The 15877-nt window shown below is 43.6% G+C and overlaps 1 protein-coding gene across 2 annotated transcripts in view; it reads left to right on the top strand.

Annotated features, from left to right (window-relative positions):
- The window catches only part of LOC138583125 (uncharacterized), a 271451-nt gene that overhangs the window by 45465 nt on the left and 210109 nt on the right, over window positions 1-15877 (top strand). For both annotated transcript variants that reach the window (XM_069655095.1, XM_069655094.1), the window contains exon 4: window positions 9007-9213. In XM_069655095.1, coding sequence (XP_069511196.1) covers window positions 9007-9213 — 207 coding nt within the window. The remainder of the gene's footprint in view (window positions 1-9006; window positions 9214-15877) is intronic.

Raw genomic sequence — 15877 nt, 5'->3', positions numbered from 1 at the left:
AAAAGGCTCAGGTAAGCACACCCAAACCAGAAGAGAAATCTTCAGACGCAATAGTTAACAAGGATGGGAAGGGCAAAGGTCCAACCCAATTGTCTTCGAATTCAGCTCCCCAAAAAAAATGAAGGGGAATCCCAAAACTTTAGTTCAGCTGTAAACACTGAAAAGAAGAGCGTAGGCACCCCTAACATTGGGACACCTATGTTCTCACCACCCAAAGGTTGTTTTGTGTGTAAGGAGCTGAGCCATAGAAAAGGGGATCCTGCTTGGAAGGACTTACCCAAGCAAGCCATAGTGAATTTTGGGCTCATAGAAGAGGCCATCATTAGTGTGGACCTCCTAGAAGAGGACTTTCCGATAGGTGAAGGAGTGGCATAATTTGGATTGGTTACACTGAGTGGGAACGGTACCAGGTCCCAAGAAGAGATCCCAGTTCCCAATAATACTGAACTCTATTTAGAACTTGTGTATATCAATGGACACAAAACTCATGCCATCCGAGACACAGCAGCTAGAATCATTGCTGTCACCTGGAAGTGGGTACATCCAGGCCAATATATTGATAGGTCTGATTGTAGCATCAGTGGGTTTGATGGAAAGAGTAAGTGCCCCTTTGCGATAGATTTCAGCTGGTGAGGTGAAACAACCCTGCGTCATGTAGCAGTGAAAGACTCCATCCCTGTCCCATGTCTGTTGGATAATGATCTTCCTGATCCCAAGATAGTCGCAGTGCCTACCCAATTGAGGGTCAAAGATATTGCCAGATTGAACACTCTTAGGGCCTTGAGTACTTCCAGAGAGCTTGTTGGAAAGACCAGTGCGGCTGGTAGCCCCTAGTCCAGTTCCACAGATTGCTGAGTCACCTACTCCTGCGGGTGACGGGCTAGCAGCCACTGAGGACCCTACATTGGTAGCAGGTGATTCTGTGACTTTGAGATTGCCTTGCACAGTGCAGGAACCTGAGTTGGAAGACCAAGTGGGCGTGAATCTGAATGGTCTGCCCAAGCTGGATGAGTTTGCATCAGCTGGGGACTAAGATCAGACTGACTTCTTCACAACCCATAAAGAGTATCCCACTAAGGTGGGTCTGCAGAAGTAGGTGGAGGAGCAGGCTAAGGGTGAGGCCCCTGGACTGTTCAAAGTGTACTGGGAGGATGGCCCACTTTACAGTGAGCCAAAAGGCACTGAGGGCAAAGGCACCAGAAGGCTGGTGATTCCCCAGTACCACAGAAAGGTCTTTTTGGATTTGGCTCACCCCATTTCTTTAGCAGGGCACTTGGTAGTGACTAAGACATCATACCAGTTATCTGTGCACTTTTATTGGCCACAGTTTTGCGTAAAGGTTAAGGAATTTGTCTGGTCCTGCCAACTTATCAAGCTTCTGGCAAGTTGGGTGGTATCACAAAGGCCCCCTTAATTCCACTACCCGTGGTTTGGCAACCTTTTGAGAGAATAGTGTAAGGAGGGCATGGTATAAAACAGTAAGAAGGACACAAGTGACCCCAGTTCAAGGGTGTTTATTGAGCTTCTGCAGGGTTTGAAAAATGCCTATCTAATCCTAAATCTAAAGATGGGAGCAAGCTACAACCAACAAATAATAATAACGCAGTCCTAGTCGAGTCAGTCAAAATAAAAGGTCCTATACTAATAAAGCTATTGCCAATCCTTACTTCTAAATACAAATAATGTGGGAAACAACGTTATGCAAAAAGAAAAGGGTTCAAGAAATGATATGTCAGGATATACAAGCCATTGGCCTTCCTTCTCCTCTGTTCCAGCACGGGACAAGCTGGCACACTCGAGTTTAGCACAGTCTCTGGCTTCCCTAGCACGAGGATGCAGCTCAGATCTCAGTATCAGGGCGTTCTAAGTCTCTTTGCCATTCAAAGTCTCTTACTTCAGAGGGCCCGATGCGATGAACATCCCTTTTCCTCAGGATTCTCATGTAATAATTCGGAATCATCAATGTCTAAGAATGACAAGTGTATTCCCTTGTTCCATTCCCACCTTGAAGTGCTTTGAAGCACTTCACCTGTGTATAAGTGCTCTACAAATAAACAATTACAATGACAACTTCTTGGGTGATTGTTGAGTCACCCCGGCCCCCCTCCACCAGGCTCAGATCCACTTTAACACAAAGCTTTCACTTGATCTCCCTCTGTCGGGCTCGGACCAAATCCATTTATTTTTTCAAACTTTTATGTACTTCATCGAAATTGAAGACTTTAAAATGTGCGCAGGATTTGACTTGACTTGTCGCAGGACCACTTTGATTCACATTTATCCATACTCCTTGCAAAAGTCTTCAGAGGATCTGCCAAAAAGAGGGGCTCAACTCTCTTTTAAAGCCAAATGGGCCACAGTGATTGGTGCAGTGTAAGCCTACCTTAAGGAACCAATCCTGTGTCCCCACCAACAATCTTCTGTTATGCATAAGGTCATAAACAGAGTGCTTTGCAACAGAAAAGGTAAAGGGGTGAAAACATATACCACTAAGTCCCACCATCTTCCTGCCTGTTGTAGATCAAAGGGTCTTTCTGGTTAATTGAGCTCTCTGTGGTTCCTGATCAAAGCACAGGTCTTCCTTGAAGTTGTGGTGAGAACAGGTGTTCTGTCTCCATCAAAACACATTCTTCTACCCTCTGAAAAAGGGGACCCTCTGTGGGGTTTGCCTACTGTGAACAGTTGTCCTGACATGATGGTACACTGCTCCTTAAACTAAGGGACAGGAGGTGACTTTAGGTTGAAATAAACATTCTGTTTCCTGTCCCCTTTGTCAGCTCTGTAACCAGGCCTCTCGCAGGCCTGCTTAAATTAACTCTCATCAGTATGCACCACCATCAGCAGGGCAGACAAAGTATAGGGCAGATCTGTGGAGCCTTTTTCAGTTAATGAGGCTGGCCATGGCAGGAAGAAGGTTTTGCCTTCTCCCCTTTCTTGAGATGCTTTGATGTACCCGTGCCTGTCACATTCCACCTGAACATGACAAGAGGACTTAAGCCATATCCACCCAGAGTACACGTGACTATGTGTTTGCTGTGCGGCGAGCATATGTAACTGTATGAGGATTAACCCCACATATTTTCCAGAGGTTGATCTAACATTCTATTTCATTATAAAATAACAAAAAAAGCCCATGTTAGCGCACACTCCCCGTGCAGAAGTTCTAATTCCTCACAGCCTCAGCTGGTACTTTTGCCTTGATGATGAACCAGACACTCAGTAGGGCGGTGGTTCACATGTTGAGGCTGGGGGCATGCGAGTAATTGCACGGTGCGTGAGTAGTTGCCTGTTTCTTTTTGATTTTAAAAGAAATTGACTGATGGTAGATGAACCTCCGGTAAAGGTGTGGGGCTAATGCGCACACCTTACAAAATCAAAGACCCGTGTACACAGCCTACAGGCGCCCTCCTCCCTGTCATATTTAGTTGGCATATGACATGGAAGAGTACATCAAGGCATGTCACAAGGGGAAAGGCAAAACATTCCTCTTGCCATGACCAGCCTAATTAACTATTAAAGGCTCCATGGATACACACTGTCCTTTTTGTATAAGCACTGCATATGGTGGTGGCAATTAACATAATTACCATACCAATAGAGTATACTCTTTACAGGCACACATGGCCTGGCTGCAGAGTTTAACAAAAGACAGGAAAACCCCAACAACTTTCGATATCCACTTTGTCAAGCTGAAGCCAGCTCCTGCCTCTCAGTATCGAGGGCAGAGACCTGTCATTTATGGAACTATGTATTTACAGTAGTCATCCCCTTAGGAGATGCCATTCAGAAGGTACAAGTATTTGTTTTGGTGGTGACCAAAATCTGGTCTAGCCGCAGCTTCAAGGGAGACCCTTTGGTCCACAGCAGACAGGAAGATGGGTGAGACTTAGTATTACATGTTTTCATCCCTTTACCTTTTCTGTGGCAAAGCACGCTGGTTATGACCTCATGCATACAGAATATTGTTGGTGGGGACCCAGTATTGGTTCATTAAGGTTAGCTTAGTCCACATCAATCACTGTGGCCCATTTGGCTTTAAAAGAGGGCTAAGCCCCTCTTTACGGCAGATCCTCTGAAGAATTTGCAAGGAGTAACCAGTCTCCTCAGCTTTGGACCATCTACCTTAAAGGATGATACAAGCCCAGTGAAGAAGGTCGGAGGAGTGCATCAACAAACATCAACCAGTGTCCACCTTAAAGGACATTTTTGAGCCAGTTGACCCCCTCCGGCTGCAACTGACTGCAACGCTGACTGTCTTTATGCCGCAGTCGCTAACGCCATCCAAGACACCTCAACAAGTGCTTCCGACCCACCAACCAGCTTGGAGACACCGATTCCTGAACCCGAGCCACCCTGTAGGCCAGCTGGCAGCCATCCATCCAGACTTGCTCGCCAAACTGCCTGCCGCCTGATGCCCACAGCTGTCTCCCAGCGATGAAGTGCCCTGAAACCGACTCAACCCTGTCGAACAACAAGAACTTCTACAAGCACAAGGTACATTGTGGTTCAGTCCCTCTGGTCCTTCTCCGAGTTGATACCAAGTATCCTTGAATTATTGTGATTATTCACTTTACCAATTACCCTCCTATTAGTATGCAGAGTGCAGCCCTTTTCCTTCTTGAAACTGTCTGTCCTCTGCATTCCTTTACACGATGGGTTGTATTTTGTAGTGTGCTAGAATGGTCTGTTTTGATAATAATAAATTAGTTTTTTTTTTCGTTGTGTTGCAACTAACCAATGATCCACAACCTTGCAGACATAAGCCTGCCGTTCCATCCTTGTTATCAAAATTGGACAGGGAGCTTCATAATTTGCTTGTGTTTCCAATCTGTTTGGATACCGTCTGGTGTACTAGAGGTATGGGGCTGATTGATGGTTTAGAAACCACTTTTCATCCCTTTACCACTCGTGCCCCGGAAGTTGATACATCACCAACCTCATGTCCTTAACATTACCTTTCTGATTCACAGGTTCTCACAGGGAAACTACTTGCTGTTGTCCCTGCCTTCTGTGATGGGAACCATTGTATAGTGTTAACTGTGTGCGACACTGGGGCCTCACACTTTCCCCAAAGTCAAGCATCAAATATTCAGCTAATAGGAAAAGTCTGCAAAGGTGAAAAGTTCATGGAATGCACAATCTGTTTGGAAGATTGTCATTTTGCGATTGTCACACAAGTACCTGATAATCCGTATGGCTCTCAGGGTTTGGGAATAGTACATTGGGCTAAAACGGAGCATTTATTTGAAGGATGGTGTGATACATCAGGACTGGTGAGATTGGATAGACATCTTAATAAATAGTTATCACAGCTTTCAAGGGGACCTAATGGCCTCCCCCATTATAGAGATCACAATACTCCCCGGTTACTTAGCAGGGAGAGGGTTTTATAAATATTCTATATACCTACACATGTTACTTAAATAGTGCCTCTTTTTTGCCTTTATTATTGGTTTTCCAATGATGAGACTTGTGGTCTTTCAATCTGCTTATCCCTATCGTGGGGTTTCATGGTGTTCAAGCAAAGAAATCATTTCAGGGCTGGTGATGGGCTTGAGGACTCTCCCACTTCGGGTCTAGATCATGGAGCGAGTGGTGACAACCAGCTCCCATACCACAGCCTCATCACCCAGCCCAAACCATGGGACTTTGTTTCAATGCCTAAACTGTATCTCCTACCTGAAACATCTAGATCACCTCTTTACATATGTTTCTAGCCCACCATATTATATCCAAATGGTATCCACTGTCTTGAATCCTATAACTTGTATTTGTTTGATGTACTGTGCTTTGTTGCTTTCCTGTTAGGTTTGCACTCTATAAAATCCATTACATACTTTCATCGATGTATATCCTCAGTGGATCTCTATTCTTGAGTGAAGCCCTAGATATGTGGAACTCCTTATACCAGAGCTCAGACAGACAATAAGTCTTCCTCTTCCAGATGCACCTTTTCATGTCACATAACATTGGATAGATAGTTGTAGAGTGCAACGTTTGCCTTGAATTGGTATCTCAGAAAAATACGAGTGAGCCTAATAAAATGCAGGAAAACCAACTTGCTTTGAGATTGCATATAAATACGAGACGGTCAGAAATTATGCGGGGATTCTCTGGCAGAAATTTCAAAGGAGGGGTCATTTGGTTCTTGAAAGATACCCACCCCCACTTGGCCACCTGAAACTGGAGTCACAGATGGTTTGAATAGTACCTATGAGGGCTCTCTCTCGCTCTCTCTCTCTCTCTCTCGCTCTCTCTCTCTCTCTTTCGCTCTCTCTCTTTTTCTCTCTCTGTCTCTCGCTCTCTCTCTCTTTTTCTCTTTTTCTCTTTCTCTCTTTCTCCCTCTCCTTCTTTCCCTCTTTCTCTCTCTCTCTCCTCCTGTAGTATTTTTCCTCCTGTGCCAGGGTTTCCATAGATTTCAATAAGTTCATTGGAGCTCATAACCCATACTATCTAAAGGTTTGCCTATCTAATGTTGAGGTCCTACAGGCAGCCGTCTAGTCTCTCTCACTTCCACCCAGGGCCAGTCTTGGAGACTCCTAACCTAGAGTCTCAAAATAAGAATGTTATCAAGAATTGATTCCTTCCTGTCCCCCAGGGGTTTGGAGTCTGCTAATATTGTTTCACACCCTTGTGTTCGTTGCCCTGCCTCGTTTTCTGTTTTTCCCACTCTCCTCTTTGTCTCACTCTCTATACCTTTCTCTGCCCCTCTGATGGTGCTCCTTCCACTAATCTGCTCCCTCACTTTCTCCACTCCCCTCTCGACTACTGTACACCCCCTTCTCAACTCCCCTGCCACTCTCCTCTTCACTACTCTAAACTCCCCTCCCTATTACTCTCTTCTTCCCTTTCTAACCTACAATCATACATTTCTTGATTTCACCCTCCTTACACTTTCCTCATTCACCTAATTTGCTCACTCTCACTTATTCACTCCTACTCGTACACTTCAGTGACGTCCTTTACTCACCAGGAATGCTTTCTCAAACCCAGGTACCACTTTCTCTCACCAACCAATACTTCACTGTGTGCATACTCTCTGTATTATCTCTCCATGTTATCCTCCTACCCTTCCCATTTGCCATTCTGCTTAGCAGGTTCCCCGGGCCAATTGCTGCCTTGGTATTTCCCCATGGGTGGTTTTACAGCAGCGCAAAAATATAAAGCACCTCTTACACCGCACCCCATTGGTTAATGAGGGTCTGCCAGTAACTCTCAATGGTGAAGTATCAATTTTAGAGTTTTTTCTTGGTGTGAGATGAGCGCCGTGAATATTAGTCCTCTGAGAGTGATTCTCCACTAACCGCATGCTCTCCATCGGCTCTCCAATGGGTTGCCTCTGCCAATCTTTGCTGCAAGGGATTCCAGAAGTTGCAATCCTGAAAAGTGAGAGAGAAAGCACTGGCCAGAATTTGAGGAGGTAGGCACGTTGTAATTGCAAGTGGTTCTCTGCAAGATTAACCAGGCACATGTAGAGGGGACAAAGACTGGGACCCCTACCCACAACTTCCTCCCTCTTCCTTTGGGGCAGGACTGGCTCTGCCAAACAGACTGGTATGTCTACTACACCAGGTTGAGAGGAGTCTTTATGCCTCTTCAAAGGGCCAGGTCCCTCTCCCTGTCACTTTGGGAACCCTCATTAAGCCCAGGGAGTCACAACTAAGTGAGCTGTGACACATAGGTAACACAGCTTTCCTGTAAGCCGTGGGACCCTGATGTTGTAGTGCACAGTGTACTACACAAAGGGCCTTAAACATGCAATGGGTCATTTTGAAAGGGACGGTGTAGGAAATGGAGGAATACAAGGAAGGAGTACATCTTGTATGCCTCCATTTTCCACTCCATCCCATATTCGCCCCCTTTCAAGGCGGTGAAGTGGTACGAAGCAGAGTTAGCATCTCTGCTGTGCTTTCCCCCTTCTGTCTTGGAAGAGCTCATCATTTTATGCTGCAAGAGATTTTAATGCAAGAATGAAACACATGGTTTGTTGTGGAATCCACCTCAAATTAGTACCTGCTTAAGAGCTAAAGGATTCTTTAGGAATCCATTAGTAAATGCTGAATGCAAAGTGTAATTTTTATTTTTATTGGCATCACGTGGTTTACAAAATTGAAAACCTTAGGCCATTACTTAAAACATGCAAATAAATAGAACTCCATAATTCCACATTCATAAGAACATATTTGCGGGATTCGTTCTGCCTTCGCTTGTTCCCATAAAAGTGCCGTCAGTTTTCATTTGATAGCTTTTGGATTTTTTTGAAGATAGCTATTAACAGTCTAACCAGAGCCAGGTTCACGTGTATGTTTTCTCCTTCAATAAAGGCGTGCCACCCATCTGAAGAAAAGGTGCCCCAGCCAAATGAATGGGGACAAAATGGTGTGCCATGAAAGTTGGGGGGGCAAACACCCCTGCCCCCCCTAAAATTACGCCCATGGTGCCACCATACTGTGATTTCTCTGTAGTATATTTTAGCAATTTCCCCCAAACAGTGATTACGTTGGTCCGTTAAACCTTTTCATTCAAGTGTCATTTATTTTGTAAGACAGATGAAAACCGAAAAAAGAGCAATTTTACTGGGTCGTACTCTTCAGTGAACTAGCAGAACTTTCTTTGGAAAAAAAAAAAACATAGTCCAGGCGTCATGGTAGTGTATGCAGGTTGAAGAAACAATGGGAGACACGTTGCAACATGCATGTCATAATGTCTTTCAATAATGGCTCAATGTTTTGCTTTACGTTGCTGGTGTAAATGCTTTATATGTGAAAGGTTTGCAGATGCTCACATTCTAGGCTTCGATTCATATAGCCTACAGAGCAAATAATGGCAATGATCACCAATTGCGTACTGAGTTATGTGGCCCAAAAGTTCACAAGCACATCAAAAGGGCAATCCCAACAAAATGTATCCAAAAGAAGAACTTCATGAAGTTGGGCTAACATATTTGTACTTTTGCATCCTACATTGTGAAGTTGGCATACAAAAATAAACCTGTTCTTTTCTAAGATTTGCTCCATGATCAGAAAGTCACAATGAAGCTGGTAGACATTCCGGACATGGATAAGCTGTTTTCCGATATTGCGGAGACCTTCAACGAGCAACATGAACATCACTTAGCCATGACAAGCTCCATCAAAGGGCTGCAAGATGTTTGCCATTGTGGGGGTAGCAGCAGCTTGACCGACTGCATCAAAAAACTGAATCCGGAGAATGGTAAGTAGAGTACAGGGTTATTCTTAGGGTTGGACTCCACAACTATTGCAATGATAAAATCCAGTTGGAAATTTCAGAAAGAGCAAACAAATGCACATAATCTCGATAATCACCAATGTGTTAAATTATAGGTTCCCTTTCTTCTAGTGTATTAATTGGAGGATGCACCAAAAATGCAAAGAGCTATTACCATGGATGATTCATCTGAGTCCCAATTCTTCTTTACCGAGGCACATAGCACCTATTACAGAGCTTTGGAGCAAGAGGGATCTGGCATGAAATGCTATATTAAAATGTAAAATAATTATTATATCTGTCCCAAATTTACCTGATGTCTGCTGTGGATGCATGCGTCTCAGAAAATTAGTGCTTGTTATGAATTTGGAAGAACATTAAGATCCAGGGTATCCAAAAAGCTGAGTGATCTTTTCGGATTCCCAATGATTAGTAAATGTTTGCCAATGTTGGCTTTTCTTTGATGGGCATTCGATTGGATCACTGTATAATACTGTGCACCAATGGTACATTATGGAATGCATAATGAAATATAATGCATTGGATAGTGCACTCTACCAAACTAGTTGATGACAGAAAGCACATTTAAGAAAATTGTTGTCACTAGCCACTTCTAAAAATATTGGAGGCTGTCATTGGCATCACACTGACATGCCAAAATGTACTCCTCGCCCTGGCCCGCCGGTTACCTCAAGGAACCTGCCACTCAATGTTATTTGACCGGAAGTGAGTGCAGCTCACACAGAGGCACCACTAAGGGATGGCCAAGAGGGGCCACGGCCACCCTTATAAAAACACTGCCCCCCTCCTCCCCCACCGGCACTTTCAGGTATGTGTTTGTTTTGGTGTGCCACCCCTATGAAGAATCGCTGGAGGCGCCACTTTTTGCTCTCTGCCAATGTGGTAGGGGTGCAACTGGTGTCATTGTGATCAAGCCTGATGAATACTGGAAACAGAGGCATGAGTCGCAGAGCTCCAACATCGTATGAAAAGGACACCTTCCCTTTGAGTAGTCGGCTTTGTTGTTTAGAATTTGATTCCCTTGCATAGTGCCTACGTTTCTAAAAAAGCAAATAGAGCTCTCAAATATGCACATCTTTGGAAAAGGTCCCATGTTGAATAAATGTGTTCTTAAAGTGACCTTAAGGACCACAACACCTGAAAAAAAGCTTATTGAAAAGGCATGCAGTAAACCTCCAGTGTATTTGTTAATATTCTTTATCTGACCTAGTTCAAATCCCAACGCCCTCCACACATTTCTTGTGCATTACTTTACCTAACCCCTCCAAAATACCATGTGTTAAAAGGATAAAGCAAGTCACAACGAACTGAAATGACCACCTAAATGTATGCCACATGTGGCCTTGTCGATATATATGGCAACTAAACTAGTCAGAGATTAGCATTATCCTCTTAACATAGTTGCCAGTATGTAGTCTCATTATGAAAAGCTGTTCAGTGCATCCTTTGAACTGGTTATGAAAACATGTGTAAAATATATAACCTGCAACATTTGACAATATCAGTTAACATTGCATCCTGATTAAATAATTGTTACCCATTGATTATTTATATCGTCTCATTACACATTAATTCTGCCTGAATCTCTAGCTGTAAAGCTTCTTATATATTGCCCCTACATACACTGGCTAGGATGTGTTTATGTATTATTATTGACATGTTTTAAAAGGTTGCACCAGATGAGTGAATCTGTTGTCTCAGAACTGACAGCAGTGCCTATCTAGGCCTCCTCCAGATCCATAGTGACTGTCCTTTTGGAAGTGACCAGCACAGCGGGTGCGGTGTGTCTCACCAGCCAACTTAGGCTCTTCTCGAAGAATGTTTTCCCCAAAAGTTACCTTGCCTCCCACAGCCCCACACTGGCACTGACCCCTGTGCTTAACTTAAACACCCTTTATCAGGCACTTGATGTAAAATGAAAAGTGCATTATGTAATGTGACAGCAACATATTGGTTACTAACCTGTGCATAGGCACAACGTGACTGCCTATTCAATGATGTTGGATATTTTTGCAAATCATTGCAATGTGTGGATTTCTCAGGAGTTCTGTTTATTGTGCAATTTTCGGGCAAGTGGGGTCTAACTCACTCACCAGTTAGACACTTCCAACACCCTAGTTCAATATTTTCAATAAAGAATAGATTGCAATCACTGTATTGACTATGACAGATGCCAATAACAGGACTGTCAGGTGTGGGGGTTAGGGATGAGGTTGTGTGTTTTTGGCAAACATATTGATTAAGAAAAAAAACTTTATTTATTTTAACCATTATTGTCAACGATTTTGTTTTAAAATGTTATAATGATAATGTCTAGTGATCGCTTCCAGTATATATTTGAATCATAATAAGAATGTTATACTGGCCTTACTAAGCAAAGCACATTATCAACACATATGACCTCATTACGATGTTGGCAGTCTGGAAATTCTGGTGCCAGTAGCAACATACCGGCACCCTTTCCGGCCGCCAAACTGTATGCTTGCTGGTAAGGGCACGGAACTCCGGGCAGGTTTGACCTGCTGGGAGCTCAGTCCCCTACTGGCGTGCTTTTCCCCGAAGCACCAGCAGTGTTACTAACTGTGCCTGGGCTTCAGGTTTCCCATTCCCATGGAGTCCTGTGGGACTCCATGGGAATGGGAAATAACCGTCCCATCGTTGCCTATGATGATAATAATAATAATAATAATAATAATAATAATAATAATAATAATAATAATAATAATAATAAATATCCCAGTAGCGCCGGGTTGGCAGCAGGTTTTTCTGTCAATCTCGTAATGAGGCCGAATGACTACCCAAATTAAGGTTATCATTCCAAGATGATTAGACTGTACACTACTTTTGTACTCTTTCGAAATACCCTGATGAGAAAGGAACATAAAATACCAATTGGGGTACCAGACTGCGTTGCAGTAAGTCAAAATGCATATTGGGAACATAAGAATAATCACAGATCTTTATATTTAACACGCTTAATACTGGAGATCAGTCTCTAAGTGCGAGGTGTTGTCTTGTTTCTAAGACAAACATGTTGCCCCTGAGCTATCCTTCCGGATAATTGTGTTGTGTGCTCAGATCACTAAGCACATAGGCACCGTTTGATTGGGGCTTCTTTCATTTTTCACAATATTCACACTAACATTACAATGTTTGTAACGTTAAAGCATATATATTGATTTGTGCAGTCTCTGGATTTGGTTTGAGGATAAAAGGGCTATGAAGTCAATCACTGAATCAGGGAGTAAAGAACCCCACACAGAATTTCAGCTGAATAACCTTCAGCTAAGAGACAAGGGAGTGGGGGGTGGGGGGGTGGCTAATTACGGTGTTGCCGGTTTCCCACCAGTAATTCCGGTGGGGTATACTGGCAACCCTGCCTTACCGTTTCTGCCACCTGATGTTATTACCAGGATATTACAGGCGGCATACTGATGGTAAGTTCCCATTCCCATGAAGTCCCATAGGACTCAATGGGATGGGATTTCCTGAATCACTGGCACCATTAGTAACAGTGATAGTGATTCAGGCATGTGTTTGCCAGTAGGGGCCTGATCTCCCGGCAGGTCAGGCCTTAGGGGATATCTGTGGCCCCCACCGGCAAACTTGAAGTGTGCTGGTCTGGTAAAAATGCCTAAGCAGTAAATTACCGCCATTTTTACCCGACCGGCACACTCGTAATGAGGCCTTGAAGGTAAATGGGTTCAGTGCAACAACACCTTTGAAAACACTTTAGTTAAAGTGATGTTGAGGATCGGGTTTAACACAAAGAAATAGACTTCAAAAGTTGTTGGAAGCTATGCTACCTTAACTATGAGCCACCTGTTACACAGCTCATACGCACACTGAAGACAATAGTTTTGATATCGCTTGTGACATCGCAGGAAACTAGAACACACTGGCTACCTGTTGCCTCCCAACACTCAAGATGGCAGGGTTTTGGGTATCTGGAGAACACGAGCCTACAATGCGTATTCTTGCCCACGTTCCCAGTCCCCTGATTGGCTGAACGCCCTGGTGTGAATGGTGTGAATGTGTTCTCTACACTTGTCCTGATAATCATCTGTCTTGCAATGATGTAATTGTGCTTCCTCATGCCTGAAGGTTACAGATCCTATACCATACCATTTACCTTTTGACATTGCTGCTTTGTTATATTGTCAGTTTGTTGTTATATGAATAAGGACAGGGTTTATGCTACTAACCTTTTCTGGACTTTTATAATTCACCCTACTAGACTGGGCGTCATGTGAAGTATTCGATTTAAGGAACACGTGATAAAGTCAGTAGTCTATCTTGTCATTGTAAATACTCATGCAGTGCAGTCTAACTCTAAAGTGGAAGGATACCATGGTTGTAAATCACCAGCATATTTTTTATTGTGAGCTACACAAACATTTCACTGGTCTCCATTCACTTTTAGATGCAGCAATACACCATTTAAATGTTCCATGTCTTTTGCTTTCAGGTGAGATCAGCTGTACCAGTTATGTCATACATGAGGTGACATGTTATATCAACAGTAATGTCACTGTGATGTCATCAGTGTGCTCGTGTTTCCAGGGATGTCACTGATGATGTCTTATGTGACAGCATATGTGATGTCATTTCTGATATCACCAGTATGCATATGGGTTGCGGTATGAGGGCTCATAGCTAAGGTTGCATTATTTCCAGCACATGCTGGATTTCAGGGGTTTTGTTGTGTTAAACTAGGACCCTAAAATCACTTTAACTAAAGTTCGTTTACTGAATTTCAAGGCTTTGTCATGATATAACTCCCAACACTTGTATAATACCGTGTTTTTCTGATAGTATAACTGATGTTTTAATCCCTGTTATCAATATGTGTTCTTAAGTTATTCACCATAAGTATTTCCCCTATTGGGGAATCGTGGGCCATGTGCCATTTCTCATGGGGAATGGCCAGTGGCCATGCTCCGCACGCAGGTTTGCCACACACCAAGGAACATTAAAAGCATTGGGATGAGGAAAATGGACAGGCACAAGGTACAGGGCTTGTGATAAGAACGCAGCACAGTGACAAGGATGTGGAATGGTGACTGCAAGATGGAAGAGTTACTGTGACAGGGAAGATCTATAGGGACTGCGATGAAGAAGAGGCACTAGGACAAGGAAGAGCCATTATAAGGAGGAAAGGGATGGTATCAGGAAAGGAAATGGGACTTCAATGAGGAACACCAACTGTGATGAGGAAGAGGAGGTGACACTGTGACCTGGAAGAGGTTCTGTAATGAGGAAGAAGACTGTGGCAAGTAAGAGTAAAGGGAACTGTGACGAAGAAGTAGAAAAGGGACTGTGGTGCGAAAGATGAATTCTGGGGTAAGGATAATGAGGGACTGTAATGAGGATGAGGGAAGTTGGGGTACGGGTAATGAGGGACTGTGATGAGAAGTGAAGCTAGGGTAAAGTTAAGTATGGATTGTGACATGGATGAGGGATGTTGTTGTAAGGATAAGGAGGGACTGTGAAGAGTATGAAGGATGCCAGGGTAAGTGTAACAAGGAACTGTGAAGAGGAGGATGGAAGCTATGGTGAGGAAATGTGATCAGCATAAGCAATGCAGTGGTAATTGGGTACAGTGACAAGGATGAGGTGTGGAATAGTAATGATCAACTTTCACAAGGAATGTTGATTATGGGCTAATGGGGGAATATTATAAGTATGAGACTGCCAGGATAGTGAGGGACTGTGACGAGGATGAGGCTTGCCAGGGTAAAGTCAATGACTGTGAAGAGGAGGGTAGGTTTAGTGAAGGACTGTGCCAAGGAGTAAGGAGTATGGTTAAGCATTAAGATGGGGTCGTGATATGGATGGTGGATGCTGGGATAATGACGGCATATGACAAGGAGCAGTGATGCAGGTGTACTGTAGCACTGTAAAGTGGATGGGGATGTGGTAGTGATGAGGGATTGTGACGAGTATGTGGGATGCAGTCTTAATGAGAGACTGTTACAAGAATGAGGTATGCATTGTTCACAAGGAAATGTTATGAGTATGAGGGATGCAGTAGTAATGAGTGACTGTGACAATGATGAGGGATGTGGGTGTAATGAGGGAGTGTTATGAGGATGAGGGCTATGGGAGTAATGAAGAACTGATGAAGATGATGGTTGTGATGGGTAACAAGTGACTTTGACAAAGAAGAGGTTTATAGGGGCAATTATATACTGTAATGATCTTGTGGGATGTGGTGGTAATAAAGGATTGATGCAAGGATGAGGAATGCATAGTTGAGGGAGTGTGATGAGGATGAGGAATTCTGAAACAAAGACACTAACTAGGATGAGTGATGTGAAGGTAATGATGGTCTGTAATGAGAATGACAATCTTGGGATAATGAGGACTTTAATGGGGAGTGGTGATGCATGCTAAAGGGAGACTGAAACAAAGATTGTGATGTGGTGGTATTGAGGCACTACTATGAGACTGAGCAATGCCGTGTAAATGAAGAAGCATGATAATAAGGGACTGTGAAGAGGATTAGGGTTGCGGTAGTGATGAGAACTGTGAGAAGGATGAGTGTTGCTGGCTTAATGGTAAACTGTGATGAGGATGAGGAATTCCTGGGTAATGACGCAGTGTGATGAGGATGAGGATGAGGATG

The sequence above is a fragment of the Ambystoma mexicanum genome, chromosome 3q, assembly GCF_040938575.1.
Source record: "Ambystoma mexicanum isolate Mex_15411 chromosome 3q, UKY_AmexF1_1, whole genome shotgun sequence".
NCBI lineage: Eukaryota > Metazoa > Chordata > Amphibia > Caudata > Ambystomatidae > Ambystoma > Ambystoma mexicanum.
Note: the sequence above shows the minus strand (reverse complement) of the source record. Positions and strands in the feature narration are given on the sequence as shown.